The sequence below is a fragment of the Balaenoptera physalus genome (assembly GCF_965194825.1).
Source record: "Balaenoptera physalus genome assembly, chromosome: 20".
Lineage (NCBI taxonomy): Eukaryota > Metazoa > Chordata > Mammalia > Artiodactyla > Balaenopteridae > Balaenoptera > Balaenoptera physalus.
Window position 1 is genome coordinate 589729 of NC_138901.1, and position 26032 is coordinate 615760.

At 51.9% G+C, this 26032-nt stretch overlaps 1 protein-coding gene across 3 annotated transcripts in view; it reads right to left on the bottom strand.

Annotated features, from left to right (window-relative positions):
• The window catches only part of PRKCA (protein kinase C alpha), a 368584-nt gene that overhangs the window by 74061 nt on the left and 268491 nt on the right, over positions 1 to 26032 (bottom strand). For all 3 annotated transcript variants that reach the window (XM_082441894.1, XM_082441892.1, XM_082441893.1), the window contains exons 6-8: positions 3754 to 3910; positions 2525 to 2659; positions 2185 to 2281 (exon numbers count right to left, since the gene is read on the bottom strand). In XM_082441894.1, coding sequence (XP_082298020.1) covers positions 2185 to 2281; positions 2525 to 2659; positions 3754 to 3910 — 389 coding nt within the window. The remainder of the gene's footprint in view (positions 1 to 2184; positions 2282 to 2524; positions 2660 to 3753; positions 3911 to 26032) is intronic.

A 26032-nucleotide genomic window follows, 5' to 3' on the forward strand; every position in this document is an offset into this window, starting at 1 on the left:
AAGCCTGGGGACACAGCCGGAGGGCGCTGAGAGGAAAGGCTGGAGCGTGGCCCACCGGGCGCCCCGGGCACAGCGCGCACTGAGCTGGACGGGGGAGGCCCTTCAGCAAACCCCGCGACGCCACCGCCGGGTCTGTGACGTTCACACCCCCGGGGCCGAGGACGGTGGGCAGCGCCAGGCTCAGGGCACGCGGCCCCTAACCCGCCCCCGGAGAGAAGTGCTGCCCTCCAGCCTCAAGCCCTCTGGCCCAGGTCGTTTTGTTTTTGTTTTGAGTTTGGAACGCTGACCTTTGTAAAAAGCTAAACTCACCGCCCAGAACAACAGGAAGGTCACTCACCAGGAAGCCACGGAAATGAAGCCTGAAACGTGCGTCAGTGTTTTTCCACCAGCAAAGAGAAGCCTCAGACGTTGCCATGAGCGACGCCACCGCGAGGCCCCAGCCCCCTCCTCCCCGAGGTGCGCCCCGCACCTCCCGCGGCCCTGAGCCCCACGGCCGGTGACCTGCACCTGCACGCCGCGCGGGACGCAGGCGGGGTCTCCTTAGCCCCTGGGTTCCCCTCCGTCCCGGCACTCTCTCTAGAAGGGTTCCCTTCTCAGGGGGCGGGGGGCACGGGGTCAGGGTCAGGGTCAGGGAAGCAGCCCTCCTGGCAGCGTTCCAGGCGCCCGTGCTCCTGTGGCGGGGAGCCGGGGGATGGATGGAGGCGGGAAGGAAGAAGCAGTCAGACAAGAGCCACGCCTCGCAGAGGCCCCCGAAGCGCCCCCAGACCCTAGCGGGCAGCCTTGCGCCCCAATGCCTCTAGCTTCCGTCGGCCTCTTTGCAAAGGACTTCACGTCTGTTTCTGGAGAGCGGAGATGACAAGCTCGTTCTCACTGGCTGGATCCTCCCTGTGTCTAAGGCGACAGACACGTGTGTGACTCACACAAAGTTCCAGCTGTGATTGGCCGCTGATACTAAACCAGATCAGAACATGCCATGTGAAAATCTGGCCTCGTGGCTTCCCTGGAAGAACTGGAAAATCCGGCAGCACGTGACCCGCTTCGAGCTCGGCCGCCGTCGGCTGGGGCCCGGGGTGGGGGTGCCGCCTGCGCATGCACCGCACCCCGCTGTCCCACCCGCCCGGAGGCCCGCCGTCACCGCCGTTTATTTATACTCTCGGGGACCCATTTCACCCCTTTACGCTCCCAAGGGCACCCAGGCTCGCAGCCCCTGCCCTTAAGTGTTTGCCATCAACAGCCCCGTAACCAGGTATCGGTGACGAAGCACTTTGAACATTCCTGTGTTTTACGTCCTTTGGAACTCAGTCTCTCTGGATATGACCTGTATGCGTCTCTGGGACGGAATTTTATTTGGAAGAAGGAAACCACAGCAAGAAGAGGAGGCACACGGGAGCATCAGCCCGTTAGCGCCAACGGCGCAGGTCTCTGTACACGCGTGTGTGCACGCGTGCATCTCTTCAGGGTGGGGGAACTGCAGGGCATCCTAATGAGCCCCAGGAAGGGAAAGCTTCCCAAGGGACGGGCCAGGTACAGAGGCTCCGTGGGCTGCCGGAGTGAATCCCTCAAGCAGCCAGCGCACAGGTGATCAGAGAAACAGGGAAAAATGAAAAGCTGTGACTCGGAACGTAAGGCGGGTGCTTGGAGGAAAGAACATTCATGAAAGGCCAAGACATCTGCTAAGTAGTGAGAAGCAGGGATCGACAGGAGAAAGAGGGAAGTGGGGGATGGCAGGTGACAAAACCAGGACAGAAGGCAGACACACACCCAGGGGGAGGATGAGAAAGAGCTGCCTTTCCCAATGATCTGCAGCGAAAATTAAGCTTCTGGCCTGATAATGACACCTGAACAGCCTCCCAGGTTAAGGCCCAGGTGACTTTCTGCCCACCTGGAGGAGGCTAGATCGGGGCCGTCTCCCCGCTGATGCCAAACCGATTCCTTACACAGGAACCAACCACGCTCACTTCTGGGCTGTTTCCAAGCTCCTTTCTCTAAACAATAAAAGCCACAGAATGTCAACAGCTTGCAAAAGGAAGGTGATTACGCAACATTTATGCCTTTACATAAAGAACAAGATTAACATTTAAATGACTGTCTGCCTTCCAGACGTGTGATCACAAAAATCTGGCCCTTCCTGGAGTGAAGCTTTCTAAACGGAAAGGTGATTGAGTCATTGTGTTGTCTCCTCACCTCGAATTTCTGCCTGAGCTCCACGTTTCCTTCTTCATCACCTTCTGGGATGGGCACATTGTAGTACTCACCTTCCTCTTGGTTCAGCAACTTGTACCTTTCAGAGACAGGGGAGAGGAGGGGGTGAGCCCCACGCTGGCACCACCCAGGTTCACCCCGCACCCCAAGGCTCTAGCCCAGCTGTTTCTGAAATGCATCCCCCAGGGAGACGGTACCCAGGTAACTTCATAATCAACAGTCACTTTGGACTTAAACCGGCCCGTTTCCTGAACCTCTAGACGCGCTAATATTTTCAGACAATTAACTCTTGGCTCACACAGACACACTCGGGCTTCCTCACCATCCACTGGCCGGCATCTTCATCAGCTCCGAGACTCCGAAGGAAAGGGACCCCATGAAGTCGTTCCGGGTGGTTCGATCCCAGTCCCAGATCTCTACGGACAGTCGTCGGTCTTTATCTGAAGGTTTTAATTTGCTACGAAAGAACACACACACACACACACACACACACACACACACACACACGGTTACCTTGATCATGATTTTGGGGGAGATATCGCATGCTCATGTTCTGAGCCTGAGATTCAAAAAAATAGTGTATTCAATTCTCTTCCTGTGGTTCTCCATCATCAACAAAGTACCAGCCCCTTGGCAAACGAGGCTCTAGACTAGGGGTTAGCAAACTATGAGGCAAGGGCCAAATCAGGCCCACTGCTTGCTTTTGTAAATGAAGTTTTATTGGAATACAGTCATGGCCGTTTGTTGAGACACATATTGTCTATGGCTGCTTTGAACCTAGAACAGCATAGCTGTGTACCTGCAACAGAGACTGTGTGACCCATAAGGTCTAAACTATTTACCATCCAGCCCTTCACAGAGCAAAGCTGGACAGCCTCTGATCTATATCCTAGACAGCTACCTTCCGGTTGTGCACAAATGCTTCCGGTGTTCTCCTCTACAAAGAGGACCTCTTGCTTGTGCTCAGCTGCACTCAGTGCTTTCTTGCTCCTGACTTGCTTATGCCACCCCCCCTACCTTCTTTCCCTCCTCCCACCCCCTCCTCCCACCTTTCCCTCCTCCCATCTCTGCCTCTGAAATCCTCACATTCCTTTCACATCCACTTTAAATGGCACCTTCTCCAGGAAGTCTTCCGTGCTTAGACATAAGGATAATCTTCCCATTTCAGTGCCAACAGCAGCTTCTATGGTACTCACTTACGCCGTGTTTTTAAAATTATTATTTAAACTCTTACCTACACCCTCTTCTAACCCTTAAAAAAAACCTAAGTCCATCAAGAGGTGGGACACAGTATACATTTTTATATCATCTGTAATGTAAGAGAATTTTGTTGTACAGAAGTTACTGATGATAATTTGGGGCCTGCATCACGTAAGTCTTGGTAAACCGAGTTTCTATCCATCAGACAGGGGTGACCACAGCTACCTCTCTAGCAGCCGTAGGAGAAGGGCTTAGGGATGAAGCAATGTTTAAAGACGTTTATGAAGCCCAGCTCATCACTGCTAACAGTGTGAGGGAGGAAAGCCATCAGGAAGCGAGGATTCAACTTACAACGTAAAGGACTCATTCCACTGGGGGTTCAGTGTGGAACGGATGGTTTTGGTTTTTTGTTTGCTTTCGTTCTTGGGGTCAGGAATAAGCTTCAGCTTCACATAAGGATCTGAAAGCCCATTTGGATCCATAGGGATGAGATTTTTTGCATCTCGTACTGTGAAGAGAGAAGGAAGAAAGATCCAATGTTACAAAAAGAGAACAGACCCTCATTGCCGGGTGTCCTGCGTCAGGACCCAGCTGATCGAGAGACGTCAAGATGGTGTTGAAGGGAGGGGAGGTCTGGATCAAAGCCTCTGACCCTCAACACGAGCGGAGCTGCCCACGGCCGCCCCTGCCGGGGGAACGGGCGCTGGGGAGGCCCCTGTGGTCAAGCCTTGAGACTCGGCATCAGCCTGGTCCGGCAGCACCTGGGACACCTGGGTCATACCCCAAACCTGGTGAAGCAGAATCTGCAGCGTAGTGAGACCCCCAGGGGCCACTGGCAGCCCCCCTCCGGGGGAACTGGCCCGCCTCCCCACCCAAGCGACCGGCAGACCAGTCCACGGCCCGGCAGCACTTGAACTCCTAGAAGAAGTCATCTCTTCCCTTTGTAAAGGCTGGTTGCTTCTAAGCTGGCTGTGCGTTAGAATCGCGCGGGAGGGGGTTTGGAAATTCCAACGCTCACAGCTAACTTAGACTCTCTAGTCGGCGGGGGGTGGGGGGGGCAAGTTTTTAGACGCTCCAGGTGAACCCTTATGCAGCAGAGGCTAGAGCCACCGGTGCACAGGCAGTGACGCAGGAGGCGCCTCACAGGGGCTACAGCCTGACACCAAGGGCAGGCCCACCTTCCAGCAGCACCTGGGGTGGCACCTGGGCACCGAGGAGACACACAGACTCACGGCCCCCACTCCAGAATTTCAGACTCTGAAGCATTTCCTAGGACTCCAGGTGACCCCAACGTACATTCTAGATTGAGAAGCACTCATATGCAAATGCAAAATCACGAGGAGGAGGAAAGGCTGCTTCACCCGCAGAGGAAGGCAGGCTCAGAGATGCAGCTGGCGGAGGCTCGTGACGGTGGGAGGGCTGAAGCCCCTGCCTGTCAATCATCCATCACTCTGACAAGAAGGGACAGAGGCCGGAGCCCGCACACCGACGTCTTCCTCACCCTCCTCCCCAGCGTGGCTGAAATCTCCCATCATCCGGGCCCCTGACGAGCCGGCTGCCATGGGGACACATGCACCTGGGACCAGGATCTCCAGGCCAGCGACTTCCACAGTGCAGCTCCTAGACCAGCAGTGCCGGCATCACCGGCTGAGTCAGAACTTGGGCGGAGGGTGCGGTCGGGCGACCTGTGCCTACCAAGCCTCCGGGGGATTCTGAGGGAAAGCTGGCGGACCACTGCTCCAGCCCGTTGGCATAGACGGTCAGCTTAGTTTGATTGTTCAATGAGGGGTTCGGAAGAATTTCAGAAGAAGGTGCTAGCGTTGGCAGTGGGCAGGGATAGAGGGGGATGGAAGGGTGCTAAAGACACTGGGTCTCTGGGAAGAGCCCTAAGGGCAGAAGTCACAGACGAGCGTTGCCCGAACGCCTGGGGACACGCTGAGAGCTGTCACCTTCCTTGCCTGGAAGCCTTGGCACAGGAAGGTGACAGCTGGGACCGTATTCTAATGGTCTGAGGGGCAGTGAGCTGGCTCAGGGCGACAAGCCACAGAGAAGCCGGCTGTGTGTTCCTCGTACACCACTTACACCCTCCAAGGATTTTTCCCCATGAGACAGTACCTAACCTCATCCAGCTGGCAGGGGACAGAACGGAAGCAAGTATGCGCCCTGGGATCTGTAGCTCAGCGGACCTGCTTCCAAATCCCACCTGCATTGTGTAACCCCAAGTACTGGAAACCTAAGCTCATGAGCCTCTGTTTCTTCATCTAGAAAAGTGAACAGGGGCATATTTCCAGTGGTACTGGACTGTTGGGAGAATGAAACAATGTACATAAAATGCCTTATACTGTTGGCAACTTGGAAAACGGTGGAGGAAGAAAAAGACTGCACGACGTGAGCGCGTACGACGCCCCAGACGCAGTGTTTCGGCCTCATCCCTCTGCCCACAATTTCAAAATCTTCAGTGAGGTAGGAGGTCTCCAGGGGCCCCGGCCACCTGAGAATCCCCCCAAGCTCATGGAGGTTTTAACGCAACGCAGAATAAAACAGCAACCCGAGTATCACAAAAGATGAAACACTTGAGCATAAAAATGAAGTTCTCCCACAGAGAATGGGAAGGGCCAAAAGGTTCCCTCCGATCGAGCACTGGAATGAGAATCAGACGCTTTTTAAAAGGCAGAACAAAGCTCCGGAACGTCTAACACGGAGGCGACGTCCCAGATGAACTAACGGGGAACCGTCAAGGCTGCCAAGAGCCCTGCCAGCTGCAGGACGAGTGTGGCCCGGCCTCTCCATCCACAAGTGCGAGTCCTGACGGCCGGCGCGCACACAGTCGTCCACGGCCTGTGTCTTCTGAACGGCGACGAGTTAAAGTCTCGATGGGATTAAAGCTGTGGGCTTCCTACTGAAAAACTATCATTTAAGTTGAAGACAAACAGCGTCACCAATTCCAGCTGTCACCGAAGTAGACGGTGGGTCCAAGTTTCAATTTCTTAGCGCAGCAGAGAACAGCCCACCTGCCGGGACGCCTGAATCGGGATTGGGAGCCACTAGCTCGGGGGCCCATCTGCTCGGAATGTGGGCTCGGGGACCAGGCCGCCTGTGTTTGGGTTCTGGCTCTGCTGCTTTGTGGTTGGGTAATAGATTTAACGCTGGCAATAGATTTAACCTTCCCGTGCCTCGGTCTCCTCATCTGGAAAAGTATGAGAATTATATACGTTCCTACATATAGGGTGCTTGGAACAGTGACAGGCACACAGTAAGAACCCAACAATGATTATTATCCTTGTTGTTGCTGATGAAAGTTTCTGGCAGAGAACACAACCCCGAACGCTTAGACGTTCAGAAACTGGCCTGAGAGCTTGTGAACAGGCAGGCGAATGCTGTGAAGAACTGTGTGATGCCTCGGCATTCGCTGTTTCAGAATGAAAGTCTGTTGTCATTCTAGAACTTTAATAGAAATATAGAATATAATTATATGACCATCTTTTGGCTTGAGGTGTCTATTGTGAAAGGATTGGATGTCAAGCCCAGCCTTGAGAAAAAGCAACCTGGGGTTGAAAGATTACATAATTTCCTGATAATGTTAAGAGTTCACTTCTGGACCAAATCCATTCAAATAAGATGATGGAGACTGAGAAATACCTCCACGGCGCCCCAGAGATGCCTGATATAGGCGGCCAGGTGAGCCCAGGACATGTGAGTTTTGAATCAAGCGTCCAGGTGTATGGGGGGCGGGGGTCTCGTCGTGAGCTCTGGACCGGACAGCCCTCGCCAGACTCGGGAGTCTACATCGGAGGTGTCCCAGCGTAGACGGAACAGCCAACACTTAGGAAGGGAGCCAGCACCTGCCTGACGGGAAAGCAGAGGTGAGGATGCAGGACAGCGGGCAGGAGGAGTGACCGCCAGGCTTTCTCAGAGAGAGGCAAGCCACGCCCACAAAGACCCGTAGCCAGGGATTGTCTAAGGCACGTCTGAGGACGCACGGTGACGGTCAGGCTCACCGTGCTGGCGCAGAGGCCGCAGACGGTGGCTGACCGCTCAGGCGCAGGATAACTTGGCGGCCAGGAGCGGGGGCAGCTGGCTTCACACCCGTGCTCTAGGGCTGATTAGCTGTATGACTCGGGACAAGTTACCCCACTTCTCAGTTTGTCCATCTGCAAAACAGGAACAATAATAGTGTCTGTCTCACAGCGTTGCTGTGAAGATTAAGTGAGTTAATACGCGTAAAGTATAGAGAAGAGGACCCGGAGCGTGGGAGCTGTGGCCTAAGCACTGGCCATCACTGCTCCTGTTAAACGGTGTTTGCTACCTTTAACGTCATCGTCACCACCACCGTGCCACCTGGCCCTCCTGTCAGTCCAGGAAGCAGGGCTGTCTCCCCAGGGTAAAGAAACCAAGCTTCCTAAAAGGACAGTTCATAGAGCATGGAGTTTCCAGACCTCAGGGTCAGGCCAAAGTTCAATAGTCAGCTCTTAGTTCTTCCAAAATAGCTTGGGATTAAAAAAACAAAAAAAACAAAAAACCCCAATTCAATGCAATCCTTGATCCATTCAGAGAATGGTCCAGATGGTCTCCTGATCCCAAGAATATATGCAGTGTAAATTATCAAGTGTGATAATACAATAGACACCCACGAGCTCATCACCTAACGTAAAAGCCAACACCCCTGAACCCACCTAGAGCCCCCCCATCCCACCTGCCTGCCTCCCTGGGGGTTTTTAACCTCACGCTGAGGTCACCTTAGGGCACTCCGGCCGGGCCCGGGGCAAGGGGAGGCTTTAAAGGCTTATAAAGCGAAAGCTTTGTCGAGGACACAGCTGCGTCCCCTGCGCCCGCGGACGGGACTGGTCTTCACTGACGCACAGCGACCTTGTCCATCACAGCGTTCACATCTGGGCGGGGACACTGGTGATGCACAAAGAGGTGCCTTCAGATTCAAGGACCACGCAGCCCTTCAAGTGATCTGTTTTGCTTTAGAAAATAATTCTCTGATTTTAGCGCCTTCTTTCCTCCCTCTAAGAGCACGCCTGTTCATGGCATCTGTTTAAAAAGCCAACAAGCACAAAGGTTCAGAACAGGGACTTGCTGTGAACGTCAGGCTTGTTCAGTGTGTGCGGACCCTGTGACCCCCTCCCACCTCCAACCTCGCTCCACAGCAAAGGCAAGAGTAAATGAAATTCTATAATACTACCCCACAGCACGTAAAAGCAAAAGTTATGTTTTCCGACACTACCAGAAACCCCCCACAAACTCTTCTTTGTTTAAAGTTACCAAGAGCAAAAGAGATGTGCGTGCAAACATGCTGGGGGGACAGGCAAGGGCAGAAAACAGGCGAAGGGTCAGCGTCTGTGGACACATGAACCTGGCGTCATTTGCCATCAGGCAGCAGAGGGACGGAGGCCCCCAAATCCATGAACCACGTCCTCAAACAGAGCACTAACTTTGATAATTATTAGACAGCCATAGCGCCTTCTTCCAGAGAGCTCTAGACCTGTAAGTTAATTTCTTATAAAAATATGATCGCACTTGAATGTAAGTTTAACGACAGAGAAATCTGATGGGTTATTTCATTCCTAAGAGATTCGCCTTCAGCGAGAAGGCGGATATGGGTCTGGGGGTGTGCGTGGTCTGTCATTTTTCCATTGAGAACGGCTGGCCTTGACCACATGGCATGCAGGGTGTAGCTGGTCCCTGACTCTCTGCTTCCCAGGAAGCTAGTGGACATGGCGGTGATGGGAAGGGACCGCGTCCCTGGGGAGACCACTGCGTGGCAGGCGCTGGTGTGAGCCCTTCACGTTCCCGCAAGCCCATCTGTAGACGGGGACTCAGAGGCAGAGAGAGGTGTTACAACCTGCTTGCTACACAAAGCCAACAGGCGGCCAAGCCGGGGATGGCTCGCGATCGTGTAAAAGCCAGCTTTCCCTTGTTATTGGATAAAACTGACTCGGTCCAGACAAAGTCCCAGGGGAGAGGTAGTAAAATTGGCCTCAGCTTCTCCCAGGAGGATGGGGAGGAAGCAAAGAGACCACAGAGGCCTCCACTGGAAGGAAGGAGGCGGCCGAACGTGGAGGGTTAAGTGAACACACTTAGGGTCGAGCTGTGGACATGGCCCAGAGGGGCTGGTGGGAAGGAGAGTAAAGCTGTACGACTCCGTTTCTGCTTTGGTGCCTTGACCTTAGCTAAGGCGGCTGTGGCACCTGATTAAAAGATGTGAGTGCAGTGGTTTTCTAGGGTACAATTCTAAAATCACTTAGTACGCTGGGGTGTTCTGGTTACTAAGTGGTCTCTACAGCTGGGCCTCTGAGACAGGCTGACATCAGCCTAAGAACTGACAGGCCAGCACCTGGACCAAGTAAGACCACAATGTCCCCAAGACTTGGGGCCCGAAAGCATCCAGCGCTCATGACACTGAGGAGGCCACAGGGGAAACTCTGCCCACCCACACGCAGGAACGATGCTGTGTGCCAATAAAGCTTTATTTAAAAGAAACAGGCTGTGGGCCAGATCCGGCCCTCAAGCCACAGTTCGTGGATCCCTGACACAGAGCCAAGGCCACCATCCCCCCACCAACACAGCAAATGTCTGACGAGAGACTGACCCGGGAGAGGAGCCTCTGGTCCCTTCTGGCTCCTTCTGAGCCCTGTGAACTCTGACCTCGTCCTAAAGCTTGGGAGGGTCCCGGGCTGGGGCTGAGGAGAGACAGCGTGTCCCCTAACAGGAACCAGAGTTCACCTGTGTCCTCTGTTCGTCACGTCCTGTCCTAGAACCTTGGGAGCCGACATCTCTCACGTGTACGCGTGCCTGCTTCCTCCCCGCCCAGGCTGCAGGAGGCTTTTAGGTCTGCACAGGAGTCTCTGCTCTCCTAGACAAACCAGATTTGCAGCCTCCTCGGGGGCCCTGACCTGCTGCAACTTGCCAGCCCCGCCCCCCAGCCCGGTCACACCCCCGTGCAAACAGAGAGCATGATAAGACATCAATGGGGCCATTGCGGAATCAGGCAACAGCTTCTCTGGAAGTGGGAATTTTAAAGGAATGTGTGCTCATGAGCCCTGGATGCAAACCAGCGGATCCAGTGGAGGAGCGACCAGCACGGACAGGCCCCTGGGCTTCCCACTCCAGCGGGCTGGGCTCGCAGAGCTAAGGGCTTGTCCTGCTGAGAACGTCTCCCTCCCGGCAGCCCAGGGGGCCTCGTTCAGAAGCGTCTCAAGCACCAATGGGCCGCATCAGATAGAAAAAGGGGAAAAGCCCTCCCACCAGGCCGAGCAGCTCCAAAGCCCAGCCCCACCAGAGAGCTCCTTCCCCGGTCACGGATCTAGGAAGGACACCCTGTTCCCAAGGCTTGTTTTTGCCTCTCCTTCGGGCCTCCACTGACGCTGCTGCAAGAGGAGAAGCCGTGTCTCAGTCTGTCAGTTCTGCACCAGAAGCCAGAACTCGCAGCAAATTCTGCTGGGGAGACTGGTGGGCGACAGATTGCTTCCGGAACAGGATGCACCGAATGTCCTTTGCACGAGACGTTTCGGGGGCGGCCAAGCTGTCTAGCAGCAGGCACGGTGCCAGGCCAGGATCTGAGCTTCTTGAGCCGTCAGGGGGATAAGCCCCGGCCAGTGTGGGCAGGTCCCAGGTGGAGGTCGGGGCCCCGGGAAGGGCCAGGACCCGCCAGGCCATAGGCCGTCGGGTGGCCCAGAAGGTCACCGCGGAGGCAGGGCGAGGGCAGGCTCGGCTGGCATGAGGGGCGGGCGCAGAGGGCGAAAGCGCCCGAGTCCTCCCTGGCGCACACGGGTGTCCACGGTGCTGGGTGACACGGCCACCTGACAGCACCCTGGACCAGAGTCTTCCTTCTCTTTAAGCCACAAGCTCCCTGAACACAGGATTACAGTCTTACGACAGTTTTCGGGCACCCATGGGCCCTGGGTTGGGGACCCTTGCTGGATGCCTTCAGAGCCAGTGTCCCAAGGACAGAGGGACCTTCCTTTCTCCACACCCCTCAGGACCTGTGTCTAAGGGAGAGGGAGTGTCCCTCTGGGGGGACTCCTACTTTGCCGGGGGCGGGCAGGGGTCCGGAGCAGCCCTCGCGATGGGCAGTGAGGACGGGCTGGGGCCGCTCCTGGACGGGAAGGAGGCCTTAGTGGGGAGGGCTGCCCACGGGCCGCGCGGGTCTCCATGAACTCACGGGTGCCCCTAGTGGCCGAGCTTGATCTGGCGGAAGAAGGCCATTTCCCCAGCAGTGAAGGGTGGAGACGTGGCGGATGGGAGCTGACGGGGACTCATGGGATTGGTCACTAGGGCGGCTTACAAGGACACACAGGAGTCACAGCACGCCCTCACGAACGGATCAGGACGGACAGATTTTCAATCACAGCTTGAGTGACACGGTTATTTTTGAGGCTCCCAACCCAGAAAAGAGGTCCACAGCCTCCATTCTCTGTTATTTACTTTAACATTTCTATCTCAGTTTTAGGGACACTCCACACCCGGTTCCACATTCACCTGGTGACGGTGACAAGACTGGAGCTGGCCCCGGTCCGGACGGGTGGATTGTTGAGTTTGTTAAACAGCTAACCACACCCAACCCATCACGCTTACCGCTAACCCCACCATGATACTCCCTCCACGCCGAGGAGGCCCATCGTTTTGCTCCTGATGATTTTGAAGCCCTACTGCCTAGAGGAGCTCCATGACACACGCTCAGTAACTGTTTCCTAAATCGTCGAATCTCCACGCCACCCTTGCCCCGTGCTCCTGGGCCACCCGGGGTCCACGCTCCATCCATCCCTCCCAGGGCTACAGCCCTGACCCGGGCACCAGACCCATCTTCTCGGGCCTTCCCTCCCCCGCCCGCCCGGCCCACCGGAGCTTCATCTCTACAGACTTCGCAGCAACTCGAGAGCAGGGGCTGCACCAAGCCCCACCTGGTGTCCCCCTCACCTGGTCAGCACAACCTGCGAGAACCCCGGGGATCCTCGTCGGGCTGAGACGCTAAAGCAGACTGGAACGCTGGCAAACGCCGCGTCTCCGGGCTGCAGTTCATAACGCGTCCATCTGGAGGGACTCTCGGACAAGGAAAAACCTCACAGGTCTTTTCAATGGAGAATAAAGCCGGGCCAAAAGGAGGCAGGCACTTTTCAGAAAACGTTAACTGCTCTGAAGAAAGGGTCACTGAGCCACAAAGGCTAAAGGACATGACACGGCCCCAGGTTTCAGGGGAAACATACCGGAAAGGACCACTTACACTCGGGAAAGGGCCATTCTCATGCAGAACTTCTCTGGATTTCAGGAATAAAAGGCAAAGGTGTCATCAGCCACAACGAACCATTTTTGACTGGGTAACAGTCAAAACTGTGATTCTGTGAACAAACTGGGCTCCTGGGGCTGTTGGCTTTGCTCCATCTGATCTAATTACAACGCGTCAAGTCTGCTGACACCATCTGTGTCAAAACCCGCACAATTCCGGATCTGATCTCTTCCATGTTAAGAAAATGTGACCCATACGATTTGTCCTATTTGCTTCCATTATGGCCAAAGACAAAGGCGAGAAAAATGAGCTACACTAAAAATACAGCTGCTCAGCTCTCCCCCAATCTGTACATACATCTAGATTCTGGGACCCTCACTATCTCCCACTTCAGGACCCATTCACTGAATGTTCTGTTTCATTGGTGAGACTCAGTATTTGGTGATAAGAATGTAATTTCTGTCCCAGGAAATCCACTGGCATTCAATACCAGAAAACTCGAGTCAGCAACTCTTCAACCAAAATCCCATAAAACTTACGAAAGAGAACCTAGAGGAGTTTGGTGTGAGAAGAGAAAAAGCAACTTTTCGTCCTTGGAAAAGAATCATAAGTATTTCACTACTTTTCCTCTTCTGGTTAGTGGAAAATAATTGCTATTAAAGTTCTATAACCCCGATGTTCCCAAAGGAAATGGAATCTGGTTGCGAGAGAAATAATATTTTCTAGGTTATGAGAGCCCCCAAAAGATTCTGTATAAACAATGTCAGAAGGTTTTAAGAAACACTTATTTTCCTTGTTATGAGAAGAATGGATACACTCATCGTTCAAAAACTGAAATACATAAAAGTATAAAGAAGAAAATTAACATCACCTATACTTCCACCGTAAAAGAGCACTGCTGTTGGCATATTTACTGCCGGGCGCTTTGTTCTTCATATATCTATACTGAAATATTTATTTTTATAGAATTCCTATCTAGGAACACAGTTTTAGAAACTGCCTTTATAACATAACAAGGCCTGTTTTGAAAGCATTTTAAATGCCTGACACCCCATTTTCCAGCTATATCGTAATTTATTTGATCAATTCCCTGTTTCAGGCCATCTATATAGCTACAGTTCTTCTCCTTTGTATAAATAGCATGTCAACAGATCATCTTCATGCATAAATATCCATCTGAATTTGATTTCTTCCTCAGGCTACATTATTATTAGAAGTGGATCAAAGGGAATAAAATCATTCGAGACTCTGACACGTATTGCCCCATCACTCCCCCAAAGTCATACCAAGGTCTTACGAAGGGTGGGGGGATAAAGATTAACAATAACCCTGTAATTGTGGCTTCTTTATTTTTGAAGTTTAACTCCCCCCCTCCCCGATACGGTTATTTGGCCATTAATATTTCTTTTTTTGTGGGGACAGAAGTTTAAAATAGCATCATAATTTTGGCTTCCTTGGTTATTTTTGAGGTTTGACTTTTTTCCCTTGCTACGTTATTCGGCCATTAGTGTTTCTTTTTCTTTGACTTCCTCCTTGTTCAAGTTTCCTACAGGGTGTTAAAGAATTTTCCTACCAGGTCAGAAGAGTTCTTCAGACATGAAGGAATGGTAACAGCCCTTTGTCATGTTTGCCGCAAACTTCATTTAGATTTCATGCTTCTAGAAACACAGCAGCTTAAGTTTTTATACAGTTAAATCTGTCAAAAATTTCCTTTTTTATTTCTTCCATTTCTTTCACATTCAGAAAATCCTTGCCTTTTCTGAGGTTAGCCAAATATTAACTTACGTTTTCTTTTATTATTTTCTTTTTTTATATTCAACTTTTAAATCCATTGGAAATTTATTCTGGTGTACAGTGTGAGGCAAGATCTAATTTACTTTCTTCTTCCAAGCGTTTAGACGACTTTCCCAACAACATCCGTGAGATGAGCCATCTCTTTTCCATTGGATCAAGTGGCTTCTGCTTGTTGATATTAGGCCACCTCTTGTGTCATATTCAACTTCCTGGTAATTCCTGCAACAAGCCTGCACTTTAAATTGCTCGAGATTTCCAACGCGTTTTGAAATACAGCCTTTTGCATCCAGGTGCCTCGTTTCCTGACTCAGGGCGATTCCACTTCAGCTGCCCTTTTTCTGTCTGCCTGATAAATTTCTGTCCATTCTTTATTCTTAGTGTTCATGGGTCATTTTGCTTTATGCTGATGGGGTTCAGGACACCCCACCCCCAAAAGAGGACACCTTGGCAGACTGCACCCTTCCAGCTGAAGGAATCTGAGAAACGGCAGGTGCAGGAAGGGGGTGCTGACCTTTCCCGTCTCCCCTGAAGCAGGTCTTCAGACCCTCACGTGAGAAGTGCCCTCCCCAAACCTGGAGGAGAGGGGCATCCTTACCTCCGGACGGTGGACCACTGGGAGGGATGTGGACGGACAGGCCTCACGAAGCACCCACCCCCACCCCCAGTTCACTGCTCTGAGATCATCTCCTCCGTCCTTTATTTTTCCACGACTTTCCACTTTTCATTAAACCTGGTACAAAAACACTGCGGTTTAACAGTTTCTTTGGGTCTTCATTGCCTTATGGAGGCCCCTGTGTCATGTAACATTTACATTAAAGAAATGGGTTTGTTTTTCTCTTGTTAATTTGTCTTTCGTTACAGAGCCCCAGCCGAGAACCCAGAAGGGTAGAAAGAGAAAGATTTTTCTCCTCTCCTACAAGGTGTCAATTTCATTAATAGAAATATGGATAGCTGAATTTTTGGGGGTTTTTTAATCTGAAAACTATGGGAAGTTTAAAACTGTATTTTAAGCACAAGTCTGTGCCTGACGAAACGTTCAGAACTTTGGACATATTAAAACCCCCATAATAACCCTACTTGGAATCCACAGTTTGTAGACGGGGAAGCTGAGACTGGGAGGGATTCAGGGGTACCTGGCATGGGTTACCAGCTAGTGGGGAGAGGGGGATTCCAGCACGTTCTTAACCTCGATTCTGAACGGCCTCTGCCCACTTTTGTTACCGATCACTCTTTCGCCTCACTTGTTGTTTTCAGTCCTCTGTTATACGGTGCTTCGTTTGCCTTAATCTTTTCCAGAAATTCTAGAAACTATAAATCTTGCTTTAATTCTACTGATGACCATCTTAAAGATTCAGCCCCATTTAAAAAATTCTACATTTCTCTGTCCGTCAAAGAGTAAAACAGGATCTTCTGCCCACCTCCCTCCTGTGTTTGAAGACTTGTGCGTGCTACGTTCTACTACCTCATCCCTCACGTATCACCACCCATCCCATTTTCCATCTTTGTTACCATAAAATTACCTAGACTTTGGGATTCCTAATCATTGTTATGATTTTTATATGATTTATAGCTTTTCATATTTTTCACATCAAGATGTCCAACCGATTTTAATGCTACTGCTTATCCTTATGCATTGTGACCTTCCCATTCCGGAACTTTAAATTTTACTTCCCCCTCATCTTGCAGTCCTCTTTAGCTGGGCTTTAAATAACTTGTTTTCAAGAGAGGCATGTGGGTGGTGTATCTTCTGAGCCCTCGCGTAGATGAGAATACGTGCTACGAACGGCAGTTTGGCTGGGTGAGAAATCTGCGGGGAAAACTTTGATTCTCCAAACTCTTTAAGTGATGCTTCTTTCTCATTGTCCTTCATCCCGGAAATCATTCCTAAATATGGGAGGGGGGGGGTCACAGGACCCCATGGAGAAGATGACAGCTGTGGCCGCTCTCCCTCCCAGAAGGCAGATACAAAATTCTGCACATAGTTTTGGAGGCTCCCCTGACCCCCGAGAGCTGGGGTGGGGAAGGGCTGGGAGTGAGGCTGTAGGTGCGGCCACGGGTCTGAAGTCGAGCTCAACACTCCTCCTCTACTACTCGGAGGTACTTCATACAGATCATATGGAAAGACAGAATCAGACTAGGGGAAGATAATTCTGCGAAGAATTAGGATAAAGGGACTTGTAGAATTTCGGAGCTAAAATGAAGTGGTTTCTTGTCCCTCAGAAACAAAGAGCTGAGGGAAGCACAAGTCATCTTGGGGAATCCACAAACTCCAGGCTCTTTCAATACTGGATCAGAAGAGAGCTTTGCAAAGTCCCCTGAGAAGACAGAAGGTTCCCAGACGTGTAAGACCAGCCGGTGTCCAGCATGAATACGTTCAAATAAGACAGAGAAAGCCGAGGTGCTGAGGCAAACACCAGGGATGCCTGCGGAAAGGCCCACAGAGAAGCGTCTAATTTAACCTCAAGGGCCTCTGGCCCCAGGAGCACAGCTGCCTCTGTCCCGAGATAAATGTTAAATCTCAGCCTGTTGCCACGAAACATTTACCCAGTTCCCTTGTTATAATTCCACGTTCACTTGGCAGTGTCCTGAGCCCCCTGACGTCTGTCTACTGGGAAAGAAGGCACCTCCCCAGGGGGTTTCTGCCGTTCACAGTCTATGGTACAGTGTTTCACATGGCAAATCAATAAAACGGGTTCATTACGAGTTGCCTTCTGGGTATCTTGACTACACTGGAGAGATTGCTCTGATCAAGTTGACAGACACATGGACAGTTTTCTTTCTCTGTAAATTAACTGGCATCCTGGTGTATTACTCAGTCAGGACTACCCTGGAATTGGTCTCCAGGGGCTGGGGCGGGGCCGCCTCTGCGTGAGCCGTGGAGCCTTAGGAAGGAAGGCCAGAATCAGCAGCTACCCCCCTCCCAACACCCGCTCCTGCCTTTAGACCCTGCTGCGTTTCCACATGTGCGTCTGTTTTGGGGAACGGAGGGCTCTGATTCTAATAACTCCCTGCCCCCCAACCCCATCCCAAACATACAGACATCGCTTTTTGTTTTTTTGGTTTATTTACTTATTTTTTATTTTCCCCCTGTTATTTTATTTTCCTGATTTTGCAATACACCTCCCTGGGTCTGTATATTTTGCCAACTGACTGTTTCAACCTCTTGTGTTGCTGACTGCACTAGAAATCAGAGAAAAGCCTTTCTCTGCCCTTGTCAAAACTTCAGCTGTTCAGTTTGACACAGAAATTTTTCTCTATTGAAAAGTAATAAAAATTAAAATGTCGCAGGATCTAGAAACAGAGCAGTTGGACAAATCAACTGACATTTTCTTAAATTGTGTTTTACCATCTCAACATTGGACTTAAAAAAATTTTTTTTATTGGAGTAGAGTTGTTTTACAATGTTGTGTTAGTTTCTACTGTACAGCGAAGTGGAGTTCCCGTGCTGTACGGCAGGTTCTTATTAGTTATCTATTTTATATATATTAGTGTATCTATGTCAATCCCGATCTCCCAATTCATCCCACCCCCAACCCCTGCTTTGTTATAAGAAAATGGAATCTACTCCGAGACTAGAAACACCCAGGGCCACAGTTTTCCAGCGTTACTGTGCATGAGAATCACCCTGGAGAGCTCAGTCACAAGCCGCGTGCAGGCTCCGCTCTTAGGGAACCGGATGCTGGCGTCTGGGGTGGGTGCGGCGGGCTGCGTACCGAGCAGCATCGGGCTTTGTGCACCTGGCGTGGAGGAGGGAGCTTCTGTCTAACACAGGGACTGAGACGAAACCCATCAAACTGGGAGAACCCTGGCATCCCGCCTCCCAAATTTCCAATCCCAGAGCATCAAAGTACCGCAAAGAGAAAGAGCTACAGCAACACATCGGTAAGCGCAGGTGGCTAGAAGGAGAGAGGGGACGGTGTCATTCCTCGGCTCCCTCCTGGCACTAGAGAGAACTGTCCCATGTGCGTTTCTGGCTGCATAATTACCGTCTCCTCTGTGCCGCGCCTCTCCCGGGGCTGACAGAACATTTCTTTACTCAGAGGAACAAGGTGATGAGACCCAAGAGGAACTTGGTGGGAACCAGAACTTGGTCTGGGAACCCATCTCCACGAAGGGAGGCTTAAGCTTGAGTAGCTAGAGGGGGAACGTGAGTAACCGGGGGGAGTGGAAGGTACCTCCTCCTGCCCCCTCCTCGGCCGCCCCCCTCCACCTGATGACTTCCCCTCATCCGTGCTGAAAACAGACTGAGCTGAACTGAAAATAACCGAGGAGATTCAATTAAATTACATCAGGCCTGGCTCCCAGGCAGGTGCTAATAAAATCATAAGCATTCTAATCAGTGTGGCAGACAAAGACAAAAATGTTTACTGGTTCTCTTTTTTTTTTTTTCCCCACACTGAAGTAGCCAAACCCTCAAGAGACAAGGCCCAATGAAACCAGCCTTCCTTCTATCACCTTTACGTGAGGTTACGAGCAGGACGTGCTCTTGCTGACTCCGCTGAGGGAGCCCCATCTTCGGGGGGAGGCCTTTGCTGGGCTTCCCCACCAGGAATGCGATGGCTGAGCATCATGTGTGACACCCGCTTAGCCGGAGACGGCCCTGCACCTGTCGGTAGGAAAGGGTTCAACTGTCCCAGACCGACAACTCTCCCCTACACTCCTGGTCACCGGAGATGGGCTCAGAGCTGATTCTCTCAGGGGGCGGACTCGTCAGGGGCTACCGGAGGCCTCGGGTCAACAGGGGATTGGTATTAGTATTTGCTTCTGGAAGACGACAGTCCTCAGAGAGAAAGACAACATAACAACAAGCCATTTCCCCTCGGCCCTCTATCTACTGTTCTACCACAGTCTTGGAATCTGAGAATACAAAGCTGAAGATAAACATTAATTAAACTTCCCATGTCAGGGCTAAGAGATTTTCACCTGAAAAAGCCTCTTATCACCTCAACCACAGTTTTAAAAGAATCTGGATGTTCTCATTACCTTTGGGATCTTTCTCCGACTGAGCCCATCTGTCAACACTTTAGACCTTCCCAAGGCGACCACGTGCATCGAACCTAATGTGAGACTAAATTAATTCCGGAAGAGGTAAGACTGGGGGCCAAGTATCTTGGATGTAAAACTTTTAATCTGGTGAAATAAGCAAGCTGTTCGTACACCACTGAGCCACCACTGACTCGACAAAACTGCCAGGTGGAGAGAAATTCAACGGGCAGATATACAGTGTGGCAGGACCCTCAGGCCAGAGCCCGTGCACGGGGTGAAGATTCCGTTCCCCGCGAGGTCTTAGGAGGTGGGCATTTGAGATCTAAGCGCTCTGGCAAGGATGCAACGGGGAGGGGACTTGCCTCTTGCCTTAAGGAAATGACACTGGCGACCCTCTGCCCCTCGTCCTGGTCTTGCTGCTTCCCACAGGCACCCAGTGCACTCAGTACAGAAAGCTACGTTCAAATCACTGCACAGAGAGCCCTGCAGGAGGGACAATCCACAGGAAGACACACTGCTAGTTAGTACACATTTGACAGCTGTGCCACAGACAGGTCAGGATGAGGTACCAGAGTCAGGATGTCAATAATGACACGTCCCTTGGAGAACGTGCAACCTCTTTCTTGGAGGATGTGTGTCTCTCTGAAGGATCCCAAGAGTCATGTGGCTTTATGAATTCGGCTAAAACAGGATCATTTCCATGTGATCCAGATACAGGGCTAAAATGGGAAGAGTTGCTTTGGATTTGGGAGGTAGCAGCACAGTATGAAGCGGGGTCTTCTTTACGCCGTGCTCGCTGGGTTCTTCTAACGCCATCATCATCTACTCAACACCCATCTCTTAGACACAGATTCAAGGCACTGGGTACAGGAGATAAGACGCCGTCTCGGACCTCAAAGGGCTAATGGTCTGGTAGCAAGAGATCAGCATGCAGGTAAACACATAACCACATAATAAATGTTAGAAAGGGTGTGGGGAGAAAGTGGTCCATTTTAGGCGGGGCACAAAATGGTAGGAGGGGCTTTATGAAGGGAACTGGGGCTGAGGGTTAAACAATACTCCTGATGGAGCAGGGTAAACAGCACAGGCAAAGGTGAGCAGGTGGGAACCAGCCTGCCCCCTGGGGAAACGGCACGTAGCTTTTCTTCACGATGCGAATGCGGAGTGCCAAGGTGCGGGGTGGGCGGAAGGGACCAGACTGCAGAGGCAGGCAAGGTACCGGCTGCTGAAGGGGTCACACAGACGTACGGCACCTGATATTTAGGAATGGCCAACCAAGAAAGAAGACAGAGTAGATAAATCCATGGAAAACACACCAGTGGGGAGCTGGAAGCCCACGCATCTGAATGTGGCAGTGTGCCAGCACTCCTCTGGGACAAGCAGGCTGCTAGGTGTGTTTAGCTCCAAGGCAGTTCCTGTTTTCTTTTGCAAAGGCTGTGTCTGGATGTTAAGCCCCAGCCAAGCTAGAGATGGGTTCTTCCAAGACTGAGAATTCGAGAGCAAGGGCGCGGCTGCGACGGCGAGGCAGACGGAGAAAGGACGCGGCCGTCACGTCTGGCCCACTCCTGCGCGATCGGTCAGCACACATCTTGACGGGTATTCGTGTCCATCCTTCTTGCCCATTTCAGGTCTTCGCTCTGAGGCAGGCAGGAGTGCGGCTGGGTTCCCTGCTGCCACTTTTATCGCTAGCCGTCATCTAAACCCTGGAAAATGGGGGCTCTGGGGGTCATGACGACAGTGCCAAGGGCCAGCTCAGGGTAGCCTCACCTGTTCACTGCAGGATGGAAACACGAAATGGCCAACACTGTAGCCACACGGTGTGGGCCTATCTGTAGTAAGGGGAGGGAGTTGTGACGGGCACACATCTCCCCTCGGCCAGAGCCAGGAGCCGGCAGGGTAAGGGGGTGGGAGGCGTGGGCCGGGGCACCAGGGTCAGGACGGCCTCCATTCAGCAGCCAGTGACCTGGGCAGGTCACACCAGCTCTCACAGCCGGTGTCTGTGGGACAGAGTGACGACGAGGATGAGAGCACTCTTCCGGAAGGGTCGTCGTGATAACAGATAGGAAAGCATCCAACCAGGGCTCGGGACATGGAAGGGGCTTAACAAGCGTTGGTTTCTCCTCTCATAGGACCCAGGCCCTCCGGCAACGCCCGCGGCTCCCGTGGTGTGCACTGCGTCCCCCTTTCCCACAGCTGCTCCCCGTGTTCTGACCAGCTGGCTGTTAGCAACCCCGTCAGGAGCTCGGAGGTTGGTTCATCTGGGGCTTCCTTCCAGCCCACAGGGATTTCTACAGAGAGCATTTAAGTGCTGTACCCACTAGAACAGAAAGCTCCAACCTAACAGAGCTCAACTTTTTGGAGGTTTGGTTGATTTGAAAATTTTCACTGATTAACATTCGCCGCACAGGCTTTGTGTGTGCGCGTGTATTTCACACGTGCTTCAGCGTTTTGTGTTTTGTTTTTGCTGAACCATTTGGAAGTAAGTTTCAGACGTCAGGGAAAATCGCCCCTAAACTATTTCAGCATCTCCCCCATAGCCACATTGCCATGACCACCCAGAAGTGTCGTGCGGATCCAAAATCACTATCTAAAGGGTAGTCCAGATTCGGATTTCTGCCCTGCTCCCCAGACGTCCTTTAGAATTGTTATTTTCTTGGGCCACAGATTGCACTCGATTATCAGGTCTCTTTAGTTTCCTTTAGTCAAGAATAGTCCCCTTGACGGTTTTTGTTTTTCACAACACTAACATTTTTGAAAAGTCCCAGTCGGTTACCAAGCAGAATGTCCCAATATCTGGATTTGTTAGTTTTTTCCCTCATTAGATCCGGGCAATACAGTCTTGGCCCCAGTACTGGACAGGCGTACGACAGTGTGTACTGTACTGGACAGGCGTACGACAGTGTGTGCTGTACTGGACAGGCGTACGACAGTGTGTGCTGTACTGGACAGGCGTACGACAGTGTGTTCTGTACTGGACAGGCGTACGACAGTGTGTGCTGTACTGGACAGGCGTACGACAGTGTGTGCTGTACTGGACAGGCGTACGACAGTGTGTTCTGTACTGGACAGGCGTACGACAGTGTGTGCTGTACGGGACAGGCGTACGACAGTGTGTGCTGTACGGGACAGGCGTACGACAGTGTGTGCTGTACGGGACAGGCGTACGACAGTGTGTGCTGTACGGGACAGGCGTACGACAGTGTGTGCTGTACGGGACAGGCGTACGACAGTGTGTGCTGTACGGGACAGGCGTACGACAGTGTGTGCTGTACGGGACAGGCGTACGACAGTGTGTGCTGTACGGGACAGGCGTACGACAGTGTGTGCTGTACGGGACAGGCGTACGACAGTGTGTGCTGTACGGGACAGGCGTACGACAGTGTGTGCTGTACGGGACAGGCGTACGACAGTGTGTGCTGTACGGGACAGGCGTAGGACAGTGTGTGCTGTACGGGACAGGCGTAGGACAGTGTGTGCTGTACGGGACAGGCGTAGGACAGTGTGTGCTGTACGGGACAGGCGTAGGACAGTGTGTGCTGTACGGGACAGGCGTAGGACAGTGTGTGCTGTACTGGACAGGCGTAGGACAGTGTGTGCTGTACTGGACAGGCGTAGGACAGTGTGTGCTGTACTGGACAGGCGTAGGACAGTGTGTGCTGTACTGGACAGGCGTAGGACAGTGTGTGCTGTACTGGACAGGCGTAGGACAGTGTGTGCTGTACGGGACAGGCGTAGGACAGTGTGTGCTGTACGGGACAGGCGTAGGACAGTGTGTGCTGTACTGGACAGGCGTAGGACAGTGTGTGCTGTACTGGACAGGCGTATGACAGTGTGTGCTGTACTGGACAGGCGTAGGACAGTGTGTGCTGTACTGGACAGGCGTATGACAGTGTGTTCTGTACTGGACAGGCGTATGACAGTGTGTTCTGTACTGGACAGGCGTATGACAGTGTGTGCTGTACTGGACAGGCGTATGACAGTGTGTGCTGTACTGGACAGGAGTATGACAGTGTGTGCTGTACTGGACAGGCGTATGACAGTGTGTGCTTTCTATTACATCCCGTCAGGAGCAGCACCCTTTTGGTCTGTCACATTACGGAGCAGGCTGAGGATGATCGGGAAGGTGCCACGTACCAAATGGGCGACATGGCTACACGGGAAAACATTTAGTCCAGGTAACAGCATTCTCACTACATACCCTCGACGGGGCATCACCTGAGGCTTTATTTAAAATGGCAATAAATTCTTGAGCTTTATGGAGTAGGCTTGTTCTTGGTACAGGTGTTGGTATACTGATTCCGAAACTGCTGCACGTAATGCGGGGTAGAACAAACAAATGGGCATGTTGACATCATCGGGGACCAGGGGTCTTACTGAGGGAGGATGGAGAATCAGCGAGGACTGGGAAAGGTGGAGAAGAACTCTGGTCCAGGATCAGAGCCAGAGGCAGCAGTGGGAGGTCATTAAAAAAAACCCTGCCTCTGTCTACTGGAAGAGCTTAGAGGCAGTAGCACCCCAGGAGCCCCAAGCACCCCCAGAACCCCGACTTTGGATTCTTATTATCATTCCCATTTTAAAAAAACTCCAGTGTTCCTCAGAGAAAGGAAGCTCCAGAAAGAAAGAAAATACTGGGCTTCCCTGGTGGCGCAGTGGTTGAGAATCTGCCTGCCAATGCAGGGGACACGGGTTTGAGCCCTGGTCTGGGAAGATCCCACATGCCGCAGAGCAACTAGGCCCGTGAGCACAATTACTGAGCCTGCGCGTCTGGAGCTTGTGCTCCGCAACAAGAGAGGCCGCGATAGTGAGAGGCCCGCGCACTGCGATGAAGAGTGGCCCCCACTTGCAGCAACTGGAGAAAGCCCTTGTACAGAAACGAAGACCCAACACAGCCATAAATTAATTAATTAATTAATTAAAAAAAAAAAAAAAGAAAGGAAGTACTGAAAAAATGGATGGGTCATGTCAAGGGGACGCAGAGCCAGCATGAAGGGGCTCCCGCTGGCCATATTTTGAGCAATTTGAACATTTTTAAAAGACACTAAAAAAGAAATTGTGAGCTCAAATTGCTACTTAAAAAAATTGTAGGGGGACATAAAGGGAAAGCTTTTCTTTCAGATGAATGCCAGCTACTGAACGTTGAAGCAATTACAGAACTAGAAAATCACCATTTTGCAACCGTCAGTATAATAACTGATTAAGGCTCGTCCACGGCTGCCAAAACCATCGGACAAAAAGTTGCTGGTCTCCAAGTACAACACCCAGACCCCTCATTAATTATAAATTTAAAGAAGGTACCTTTGCAGTGGAGGGATCTGATGAAAATACCTTAACCAGGTGGTCAAAGGTAGCATCACTGATAATGGACAACCTGGATATACTCGAGGGGAAGCAGCTTGCCTGCTATCCCTCCCTATCCCAAAGCAAAGGACCAGCCACACCAGCGGCGTCACCTTTTGTGCTGTTGAGCTGGATCTGATTCCCACAGCCAAGCTTTTATTTAATAGAAATGACCTCCAACTAATACCTTTTCTGTTCTGCAAGCGGCTTGGTCCAACTGCTCCTTGCTGGCAGCCCCAAACAGGTTACTATACCCCACAGGCCTTCCTGCCGGGGGGAAGAGCATACGAACAAAGCTTCCAGGTGACCAGTGGGCTGCCTGCCACGCCTCCTTTCCCAGAATCGACAAAGGAAGTCGAGGGTCACAGTGAACCTCGGGGTCATGCCTGGGGTTCAGGGTGTGAGGGTGACGCTCTGTCCTTGCTGAAAACACAGCCACCCGGAACTGTAAATGCTCCTGCTTGACAAAGAAGTATTTAACTGGGAGCTACTACCCCGTGACTCCTAAGTCCCGTGCAATCTGTAAACTGTGATGACTGTAGCCCTAACCCCTTGAAAATGGAGAGGTTTCCCCCCAGCTTTCCCCACGGCGCACTCAAAATCCCTGAAAGCCTGGACTGGGTCGAGCTCCCTGAACACACCAAGCACTTCGGCGGCCCGGCATCTTTCCTTGAAGTGTCCTCTCCCCACCTGTGCTCCTGGCTCTACCGTCACTACCACCTGCAGCTTCCTCGCTGCAGACGGGGCACTGCCCCCAGGCGCCCTCCACGCTGACGCTGATGGGCACCGGGCGCTGTCATTCTTTTCCACATCCTAAGTCCCCCTGGAGACCACACATTCCATGAAAGGGACTATGTCTTCCTTATCTTAGCATCCCCAGGGCCTCGCAGAGAGCCTGACACACGGCTTATAAATGGATAACAAACAGTCGGATCAAAGAATGAATGATGATTATGCAAGGCTGAGTCTCACTGCCTCGACTCCATCCCAGTGACGCTACTAAAAGGTGGAAGAACACACACAAGGACTAGTGTTCTTTAAGCCACAACAGCATGAGGGCAAAGTCCCGACACAGAGCTAGAAGAGAGACAGAGGACGCAATCTGTAGGCTGCCGGGACCTGCAGGAAGTGTCCCCCAACCCCGGAACTCGATTTACAACTTCATCTCCATAACTTAACACCCCAAAGTATCGGAGAAAATCAGACTCTTCTGCAGAATAATCTATTTGGGGAAGACATGTGTTCCTGAAACAGCTGTAAAGCATACAATATTTTTCCCATTTA